The 11,645-nt window shown below is 34.4% G+C and overlaps 1 protein-coding gene across 1 annotated transcript; it reads left to right on the forward strand.

Moving 5' to 3' along the window:
* Nucleotides 1-5,802: 5,802 nt before the first annotated feature.
* LOC144560413 (Double Clp-N motif-containing P-loop nucleoside triphosphate hydrolases superfamily protein) lies at nt 5,803-10,510 on the forward strand. Its single transcript, XM_078309607.1, has 3 exons — nt 5,803-7,530; nt 8,517-8,757; nt 9,025-10,510. The coding sequence occupies exons 1-3, from the start codon at nt 6,230-6,232 to the stop codon at nt 10,390-10,392; spliced, it is 2,910 nt and encodes a 969-aa protein (XP_078165733.1). The 5' UTR covers nt 5,803-6,229; the 3' UTR covers nt 10,393-10,510.
* The last annotated feature ends 1,135 nt before the right edge of the window (nt 10,511-11,645 follow it).

Genomic DNA, 11,645 nt, shown 5'->3' on the forward strand with positions numbered 1-11,645 from the left:
TTGCAATTTATTAATTCATCATTGATATGTAATTATTGAATCTTCTGTTGTCATGGATCTGCACAATGTCTTAAGAAGGAAAACTGTAAAATACAATTTATATATATTTTGCAAATCTAGTCAAACAGACAAGTAGATTATAGCACAAGCCAACAGAAACAATGACTAAAACCAATTTAACAAAGGCTAAAAGCATACCACAGTCACGGGCTAAAGCCTTGAATGGAAAAGAATGGAAAGTGAAGAAATGGAGGTAAAAAGGAAAGAAAATAGCGTTATTGTAGCACCATCATCAGCAAAAAAAAAATTTAATTGGAAACCAGATCATATTACCATTTATCTCACAACCAAGACTGAAATGAATATTAGATAATTATATAACAACTTTTATCTGGAGCAGTAAAGTCAGAGCTGATTCGGAACAATTTCGGATCCAGATATATCTGAATATCCGCTCAGTTTACACCTTCATGAAACTATTTGTATCTCTATCCACCATTGTTTCACCATATACAAAAAATATCCATATCCGTATACGCAATTATCCGTATCCGTTTAGTCTGAATTCGGATAATTTCCGAATACGAAGCGAACAAAGCGGATTATTCGTATCCGTTTACACCCCTAAGCTCATCACCTTTTATTTTTATTTTTCCCTGAAGCGGGTCATTATTTTTCAATTAATCACCCAGTAAAAATATATTCAAAGTAGATGTATGAAAATAATTTTCTAAAGAGGTTCAAATACCTTTACTTTTAGTGACTTAATTATGTCTCTATTTTTATAATTTCAATATCTTAAAATTTGAAACTTAAATGTCAAAATAAAATCATTAGAAATGATTTATATCATTTTCTCTATGTACATATAAAATAATACGACATTTCAACTTTGTTTTAATTATTAACATTGATTTTTTTTAACTTATGATTCATATACAAGAAAAAACAAAATCTTAGTTATGGACCCACCAATGCATAATTTTCAAATTGGTAAAACCTGATTAATTTTTTTTTTAAAACAATTCAATTGTGCAACACCAATTTTGCTGGTTAGAGCTGGTCCAAAAGATAACTTTTTCCAATGAAATTTTAATGCTGTTTTGCAATATGGATCCCATCATGTAGCATGCTGTAGGATGCTTTGAATAAAAAACAGTACCTTCATAAAGACACAAAAAGCTACATGTAGTACCTTTCTTGTAAGTTTCAAACAACTACTTTATTTGCTACTTTCTTATGATATAACACATTCAATTATTTCATCTTTACTATTTCTCCAATATTTTTCTTACAGTTTAATACATAAATGACATTAATATATTTCTATGGTTAATGTTGGCCCTTTTAATAAGAAAATTCTATAAAAATTTAAAAGGGGCTACATTTGACAAAAAAAAAGAAAAGTAATTGTTAAATTTTATTATTTTTTATCTTCTGGGCAGATTGGAAATTAATCTTCAATATTAAAACATTTCTAATTAAGACAAAAAAAGATGAACATACACATGGGCACAATAAAAGCAAAATTAATTATTCCACAATCCGTCAAGAATAATTGCATTGTCACACACACAATTGAGTGCAATTTCCACTCAATCAAAAAGGCTTTGAGGAGGCATGGCATCAATTATCCCAATGCCAAATACATCTTTCTCTACTTTTTAAGAAAAGAAGCCGGTCAAAAAAGTAACCCAACAAGGATTAAAAAGTTGGGAAAAAGGATCCAATATTTTATAAAAGATACGTTCATACATACGTATACTAGAGAATTACTACAGCTACCCAAATTTTACACAGAAATATGAATAGATTCAACTTGACTATGTAACCCGAATTCGTATCCTATGCATTAACTCAAAAGGGAATCTTTATTTTAAGAGCGTGCAAACTAAATCTACACTAATACTGAAAGGTTTCTTATATTATAAATAGATGCCAGATTGACTCTGTTTAAAATCAGACGGCTCAAATTCATTACCTCGAAAGATCTGAGGATTCCTATAACTTTCCAATTTAATTTTTGGAATTCAGATCCCCTCAGGTACCTGACTGAGTCAAGTTGGATTTCATATGCATCAGCATGAATCTCAAAGCATCTCGTAAATCTAAACATGCCGAATTTCTTACATAATTCGTCAGGAGCTAACCCGATGCAATCAGGTAACTGATGCCTGAATTCCTGAAAATTAATATCAAATCAATTTTTTTTTTTAGTGGTATCATAAAATGACCACCATATTGCTAGTTAAATTTAAAACCAAGAATAACGTCCGACGCAATTTATTTAAATATTTTTTATGAAATGTTGCAAATTCGAAACTCATATCCCCTACTAAAAGTTACTTGAAAATGTTTGACTTTATATTTCATTCTATATAAAAAAAGAGGAGAGTTCAAATGCCTTCATTTTTTGTGCCTCCATTTTTAAAAACTTTAATAATTCAAAATTTAAATCTTAAAATAAAAAAAAAACATTGGATATGAACTATATCATTTTATCTATGCACATGTAAAAAATTATGGCATTTCAACTTTGTTTTGATTGTCATTTTGAGCTTGTAAAAATGTATACAAATGTGGGTAATTTCTAGACGTTGATTTTTCAACTTATTAATTCATATAAAAGCAAAATCAAAATGTGATAATTTTTTATAGGCACATAGAGAAAATAACATAGATCACATCTAACGGTTTTATTTTGACGTTTAAGTTGTAAATTTTGAGTTATTTAAGTTTTTAAAAATGGAGGCATGATGGAGGCACAAAAAATGGAGGCATTTGAACCAAACCAAAAGATTGTTCATAAAATGGGCCAGAACAGTTAGGGGTGTTCATCGGTTCGGTTCGGTTGAAACCAAACCGAACTAGGTAAACTGAAGTTATAATTCAGTTTCAAAAATAGAACCGAACTGAACCGATTTAACATTGCAACTGAACCGAACCGAACCGAACCAAAATTTTATTTCAGTTTGTTCAGTTTATTCGGTTCAAACAGAAATATATTAATTTTTTTATTTAAAACAATTGATTTATAATAAACCGGAGTATATTAAGAAATAAACTGGAGTATTAAGAAATAGAATGGGATTATTAGAAATAAACCGAAGTATTTAAAGCAATTAATTAAAAAATAAATCGGGATATTAAGAAATAAACCGGGACGGTCTGGACGAAATTCATAATATATAAAAGTTTAGTCGGTTCGGTTATTTTGGTTTTGAAAATTTTTCAACCGAACCGAACCGAAGTTATAATTCAGTTTTAAAAATCAAACCGAACCGAACCATTAAACCAAAAAAATCGAACTGTTTAGTCCAAATTAATTTGGTTCGGTTTAAAACCGAATAAACCGGACCGATGAACACCCCTAAGAACAGTAAGATTCAAAAGGCATATTATATCATGAAATGTACAGATCAGGGCACCAAAAATGGTATGGTCAAATCAAATGGGAATAGTAATAATAATTTAATGATGAAGCTTTTTTCATCATAAACAACCCTCATTATGAAAAGCATATATAATAGTCATATAGCAACATATTAATCTTGTTTCAAGCAATCATTTCCATGTAATGGTTGGTGATTAATAGGTTGAGACTAATTTACATGTAAATAAAAATAAATAAAAATCAAAGCTTCTAATGATAGTAAAGATGAAAATGATAGGTAAGCAAACAAGTTAACTTTTCTTTTCATTTTTTGTTCTTTTTAGATGAATATAATAAACATTCTCATTGATCTCTCCCCATTCATAGTACAATTTCTCAGGCTTCACCTTTTCCCCCTTGTTTACAGAGAAAAAGCATCATGCTGCTTGCTTTAACTTACTTTCTACTTTCTGTTGTGGAATTTTTCACATGCACCCTTAAAAAAACTTCTTTTAAGGTGATACCCTTTACTCTTGTGTACATTGAATTAAACACGTTTCACATATTTGGGAGGACCATGCACTAATATCAATATATTATCCATCCTTAAGTAAGATGATTTTGGCCAATTATTGTACATAAATATTCAAGTAATAGAAGTTTTCATAATTTCTGACATATTGAATTCCGAAGTCTTCTTATAAAATTTTATGTGAATAACTTTATAATAAATAGATAAATTTAAACCAGTACATATTAATTCACCGTGCCAAAGTTAAGTAAATAAAATTGATATTACAAAATTAAGTAAAACCCAGAAGGACATATGCAATTTCAAAAACCAATTGATTTCATAAATAGTGTTGATACAAATACATAGTTAGGGAATGTAATAATAACGCAAAACAACTTTTTAGTAGGATGTACATTTAAACAAACTATTTGGCTCAGAAGTTGTTATATATTTTTCATTTAATTTTTTATTTAGTAACTAATTGTTGGATGCCACATGAGTCATCATTTGGCATGGTTCCTTTTTATCTTTTTATCTCTACACATTTTCACACAAAAGTGAAAAAGAAAAAGGAATGACAGTAACAAGTGTGATTCCTTTTTCTCTTTGAGTTGGTGATAAAGTATAGACATAGTTCTCCTCGGAATATGTACATTTTAACTTTGTTTCTACTTTTTAACATAAAGAGGATAAATAATAATACACTAACTATATGTGGTTCTTATAAGATTTTAGATTGCAGTGGATTTATTTTATCATTGGAATTTTAGATTTTTCATTTATTTTACAACTTTTGAAAATGATGGCAATGTTGTAGGAAATTATTCTTGCACCTCACTATCGGCATCTAAATTTAAAATATGTCTATACTTAGCACGTAAGTTTTTCATATCTAAATTGACAAGTGTTTATACATAATATGTACAATATTTATCACTCTTTTTATAGCAATAAAAAAAGGTTCAAAGTAAATACTATATAAAACAAGTAAAAATGCAACTTTCAGAGTGTTTATTTCTTGTAACATAGGTATAAACACTTTCGTCATTAAATATAAATATTTAAGAAAAATATTATCACATCTGGATGAGTACATAAAGGCTTTCTATCATTCTGTCTTTATATATAATAATATAATTTACACTTTTCTTATGAAACTAATGAGCATGACTATTACAAAAAGAGCAGTATATGCAATGAGCAATTAATTAATCAGTACTAAGAAAATAACTAAAGAATATAGTTTGCTTTCTCAATTCGCTTAAGAAGAGCTAATTAATCCGTCCTGCCACATAAGAAAATGCAAAGAACTAATAAATTGTTGTGATTTCATAATTTTTTGTCTTTCATATATGGAAAGAACTAATAATATATAGTTCATATAGTGACCTTATAATAAGGTATGTTGAGTGGCCGTTATATGATCACTTGCAAATGTCCCATTCATCTTTCTTTGTATATTATGTTTGGAAAGCAACAGCCACATATGAACCAGTTTCATGCATGTTTATTGAATGGTAACTTGGGAAACAAAAAGGTGTGCAATTAGTATTACAAGGATTGATGGATATGCAAGATGCACCTCCAATCTCTCATCATTTCTTGTCAAGTGTTTTGGCGCCTCTGCATTCAAAGCACAAAAGGAGGAGTAGAGAGATAAAAGAAAAAGGAATTTGGACAAAAAGAAAGAATTAAAGAGAAAAGAAAAGAATGAAAAATTCAAAAAAGGTGGCAGAAAGAGAGAGGTGGCAAAGGCTGAACTGGCTATGAAAAGGAACAGCATCAGCTACAAAAGAAAAAAGAGACAAAACTCACACCAGGAGAGAGAGGGAGAGATAGAGACAGAGAAACATTCCTCAGATTGTAGAGAGAGAATAGATGTGCCATTTTCATATATACATCCTTCTGAACTTATGAATTTACTAACTCATCCTTGCATCTATATAAAATTATAAACGCAGCATTTGCACAGATACTTTTTTTTTCTAATGAATAGTGTCTTATGTCTATATAGACTTACTGTGAGAAACCGCTTATATAATCTCTTTTTCACAGTTCACACACACACACAAAAGACAGAAAGGAACACACACATTCTCTCTATATAAAAATCCTCTCATACATATCCTCTTCATCTCTGATCAATATCCAACCAGAGAAGAGTGACAGAGAAGAACAACCAAGAACTTATTTACATTCCCACTATATTATATTTACAGAAAGAGAGATAGGCTGAGGGGGGAGTTCAAGGTTTAAATACAGAACTTAGTTTCTATATAGATCTCCATTGAAGACGGAGATAGAGAACAGGTGGGGGGTGGTTAGGGTTTCTCTCTCTAGTTATGCGCACAGGGATCCCCACATTGCACCAGGCCCTCACTCCAGAGGCTGCCACTATTCTCAAGCTCTCTCTTTCTCTTGCTCAGAGAAGAAACCATGCACAGGTTACACCTCTGCATGTAGCCACCACACTTCTCACTACCTCCACATCTCCTTCTCTCTGTACACCTACTAACCTCCTCAAGAGAGCCTGTCTCAAGTCCCAGCAACAGCCAAATTACCAAAATACCCTTCTACATTGCCGAGCTCTCGAGCTATGCTTCAATGTTGCTCTTAACCGGCTACCGACTTGCACCTCGCCTTCTTCCTCTTCGACTACAAATGGTGCAACAGCGAACCCTAACCCTAATTCTCTCATGCATGCTACGTATCCGACATTGTCGAATGCGCTCATTGCTGCGCTCAAGAGAGCGCAAGCAAACCAGAGGAGGGGTTGCATTGAACTCCAACAACAGCAAAGCCAGATACCGCAAAACCAGCTACAACAAAACCAGAACCAGAACCAACAACCTCTCTTGGCCATTAAGGTTGAACTTGAACAACTGATTATATCCATATTAGACGACCCGAGTGTGAGTCGGGTTATGCGTGAGGCCGGGTTTTCCAGTAGCTTGGTGAAGAGTAGCTTAGAAGAGGAAAGAGAAAAAGAATGCTCTGTTTTATCATTAGGTCAAAATAAGGACTTATGGCAAACACAATTCATGAAACCCATTTTTGACCAAGACCCTCTTGGGATTAAATCACAAAAAGAGGACTTGAGACTAATTTTTGAAGTAATGGGGAGAAAAATGCAAGAGAGAAAGAGAAACAATCCTGTCTTGGTAGGAGACTCTGTTTCTTTCTCAGAGAGTTTGGTGGAGGAGATTAGGAGGAGGTTAGAGAGAGGAGATGTGCCAGAGGAGCTCAAAGGAGTTCAATTTGTGAAGTTTGGTATTTCCACCTACATGCAACTGGGACTTGTTGGGAAAGGAGGAATTGAGGCTAAGGTGGAAGAGCTAAAGAGAAATTTGGTCTCTTCAAATGGTTTAGTTTTCTATATTGGAGACCTAAAATGGGCACTTGGGGATGAAACAAGGGGTGAATTAGACTCAGGGTTTAGCCCAATAAGGTACATTATTGAAGAAATTGAGAAGTTGGTTTGTGGTAGTCATGGAGGTAAAGTATGGGTTTTGGGGATTGCAAGCTACCAGACTTACATGCAAGTGAAGAGAAGGAGACCAAACCTGGAAGTCAAGTGGGGCCTACATGCAGTGACAGTGCCAGGTGGTGGTCTTTCTCTGAGCCTACAAGCTCCTGCTCAAAGGTTAGTAAATTTATTGCACATAATTCTCAAATGTAGTGTTCTTCAGGTATTGTTGCATTGATTAAATGTACAACAGTGCAAGCTTCTGTAACGAGAACTCCAAATTTGATGGATTATATTTTTATACCAACTATACTTGGTAAGAATTTAATGCACTGTCCTTAAGAAGATACTACATGACAAATTTGTTGTCAGGTTTCTACATCCAAAGGACCAAAAGTGCATTAAGGAAGACACTATACAATTTTGCAAAACCATGTAGTCATTTGTCAATTGTCTGTATTTTCACATACATATAGCTATACAGTGAAATTGGTCGAGGCTATTTTGGTCTATTACTATTCCTAAGACAGCCTTTTACCAGTTACCAGTTTTGTTTCCCCCCAATCAGTGCTTCCTTTTATCTGTTTAGGCATGCTTATCAAAAGCTTTTGAGTTCAGTTACTAGCTAGAAATACCTATAAAACTTTATACTATAGCTTTTGTTTCTTGTTGTGTAAATTTTTTTACCTGGTTTATTTGACCCCTTGACCTAGCTAGGTGATACAAGATAGAAAATAGAATAATACATTGTCATGACATACATTTACCTTTTTCACCATTATACATTTCTAATAGATTTTTTTTAGTAGTAGTATTTTATTGCTATGGAGATGAGTTTTATTATTTTAAAAATAAAACCAATTGCGGTATTTTTTCCGAAATTATGTTAGAGACTACAAGTCATTCTGCTACTGATTAGTCACACACACAACAAAATAATAGTATTATCTGAATGAAAAAAAAAATAGTTTACAGTGCCATAATATTATCTGTATAAGATGAATGACCATGAACTATACGCATTGTATATACTTGGTGAAAAATCAAACATTTAGCACTACAGAGAACAAACATTATTGAGTAATGATAGCAATGCCCTTTACAAATATATATGATTCAATAATTAACAGAAATATATTTTGTCTTTTGTTTCTATGAAACAGTGGATTGGAACCAAGGGTGACAAAGCTAAATCAGAGTTCCTATCAATTGTTTGAAGCACCGCCAAAGGTCTATTTTGTGCATAAAGAGGAAGGAGAAGAAGAGAGAGAGGTACTCTGTTTCGAGTGCAATACAAATTATGAGAGAGAAGCATCAATCATTCTTTCCTTGGATGCCAGATGCACTGGAGGGATCCAGTTGCCTTCTTGGCTACGACCAAATAGGCCCGAAACTCATCATAAGGTAAATTAGCTCCATTTGTGTAACATATCATTGGAAAAATACATATATAGTCCTCCAAAAAGACATTATACTTATGTTGACACCAAAATTGTAGCTCCATCATTCCTGTGACTATTTTTGAAAAATTAATTTTTGAAGGGTGATCTATAACTAGTTCATGTCAACATGAGACTCCATTTTATGAAAGGCAATAAGGAAATACTTTATTTATATATATGTTATATGCTTTTCTTTAAATTAATCCTATTTTCCGATCACTTGATTCAGGTAAACTTGATGGAGCTAAGGAGCAAATGGAGTAGACTATGCCAAAAGCTTCACCAATTCAAGAATATCAATTCTCAGTTCTACCCCTCCTTGCTTAGTTCCAATTTCTCTCCCAAAAACTTAAATTTATTACACCCAATTTGGGGCCCTTGTAACCAAAATAAGCCGATGTTTGAGCAACACCCAACACCTTACCAAGCAAATTGCCCCAAAACCTGGCCACTTGAGGTATCTCGAGATAATGAAATTAAGACCACTAATAGTACCACTAATCTCTTTCTGGGTGGTCTTTTCAATCTCTCTGATTCGGCCTCATCAGAAAGCAAAGAAAAAAGGAAGAGAAGTTTGGTTGAAGTACAAGAATTGGAGAAGAGGCTGTATGAGAACATTCCTTGGCAATTGGGAGCAATTGCTTCAATAGTGGAGGCATTTGAGAAAAAGGAGAATTTAATAATACTAGAAGGGAATGACCAAATTGCAAAAAGAAGGGTAGCACTCGTGATAGCAGAGACGTATTGTGGGTCAACTGATAGAGTAGTTCATGTCGATCCAAGCAAATTTGACCATGAAATTGTTTCAAAACAGGTCGAGAAGGAGAAGAGGTGTGTGGTTTTAATTGAGGGTATCAATCAATCACCAGCCGATATTTTGAATTCGGTCCAATCTTTAAAAGACCAGTCTGATGCGATCGTCATTCTGACTTTCTCTCCATCTGACACTACAATAGAAAATCATAGTGCCGTGAACATGAGATTTTTGGTGGAATTTCCGAGTGATAATGACCTCAAGAGAAAGTCGTTGCCTTCAGAAAATGAACTCGAACAGGAACCGAAGAGGCATAGAGGTGAAACTGGGCTAGACCTTAACCTTAACCTAAACCTATGTGCCAGTGAGGATGAAGGAGAGGTGGCATTCGATGAAGAAGAGACGATACCGAGTGACCTTACACATGAGGGTGATGGATTCGATCGGCAAACTGATCATCCACAAACCTTATTTCAGAAAATAGGGGTTAGTGTAACTATAGGTACAGGCTCAGACAGCTCAGTTCATGTTTCCAATAGAATTGTGGCACGGTTAAACCGAGCTTGCGCAGAGATTTGGGGAGAAGAGGGGCAATTTGGTAATTTCAGAATGGATAAGGAAGTGGTAGAGTGGCTTGTTTGGGCATCTGGTTCTTGTCTAGAGGCCTTGTTTGAGAAGTGGGTCAGAGAGATTTTTCAAAATTGTGTTCCAACGGTCAAAAAAGGAGGGAAATTGAGGTTGAGGTTAGATGTAGGGGCTATAGGAGGGGGTATAGAAGGAAATGAGGGAATAGTACCAGGTTTCTGTGGATCAGTCCTGCCAGAAAAGATTCATTTGGACTGATGCTAGAATCTTTTTGAAACCTGGGGGTTTTTATGTAAAAATGGGGGGTTAGACATGGTAAAATTTCCTTATTGTAATCTAGTTGTTCGTTATTCTAATTGCATTACCTTTCTCAGCATTTCTAGCCTAGAATCTGCCTTTTACATTGGATGATTACTTTTATTCTGCCTCCATAATATAAGATACAAAATATATCCGGATATTGTAAAATTACCAAGTTACTTGACTATAATTGAAATAATTACTGTAAGAAATACAAAGAGAACATATACATAACAAGGAAAATGAAAAAAATTTCAGCTTAGCATGACAAAAATGTCTGGACTCTCAAAAGGACATAAATAGAAGAATCTGTTGTGTTTATTTCAATTTTTTTTTTTTTTTGCTCTTGCAGTCTCTAGTAAACTTAGCGTATTATTGGAATGATTAATCTTTCCATATATTGTACGAGAATGTCAAATAAAAATTTTAGAATGAAGAAATTCGTGGTACAGGAGACCCAATTCATTTTTTGGGTACCCACTACTAGTGTGGAAAAAACGTGTCGTGCCATGCCGTGTCGTGAACAAGTGAACAGTGACTCGTGCCGTGACCAAAATATTAAGGGGTGGTCACGTTTCTCACGTTTAACTATTTTTTCATAATTTAAGTTAGTTTTTTCAAGATTCACCATTTGATTAAGACCTAACGGTCCTAATTACATGTGACTCGCATGATTACGTGCCGTGCCGTTCTGTGATCGGATCTTTCGCGTGCCGTGCCGTGACCAAAATGTCAAGGGGTGGTCACTACACGCGACACGCGAGTCACGGCACGGAACAGTAACACGTGCCGTGCTGTAGCTGTGCCGTTTCGTGACGGAGCTGGCTCCGCCGTGCTATTTTTCCCACACTACCCACTACCCATATATTCTTCATGAATAGGAATATTTTTTTTCAATGGCTAGTGGATTTAAGTGCCAACTAACAGTTCCATTGATGGGATAAACATAATTTATTATTGACACAACACTATGTTTGAGAAGAAAGAAGAAAACCCTAGCCGCCTCTGCCATCTTCTTTCTTCCATCTCGCACCGTAAGTCTCCTCAGCCCCGTCCATCTCCTTTCTCCCATTTCTCCGCCAGCAAGTCTTCTCAGCCTCGTCCTCGCCTCCCACTCCCCCTTGGGGGCAAGGGGGAGCAGGGGATCCGCACCGACAACCCCTCCTCTTCCTCCTCTTCTTCTCTGCATTCTCCATTCCCTCCTCCGCCCT

The sequence above is a fragment of the Carex rostrata genome, chromosome 10, assembly GCF_964058835.1.
Source record: "Carex rostrata chromosome 10, lpCarRost1.2, whole genome shotgun sequence".
Taxonomy (NCBI): domain Eukaryota; kingdom Viridiplantae; phylum Streptophyta; class Magnoliopsida; order Poales; family Cyperaceae; genus Carex; species Carex rostrata.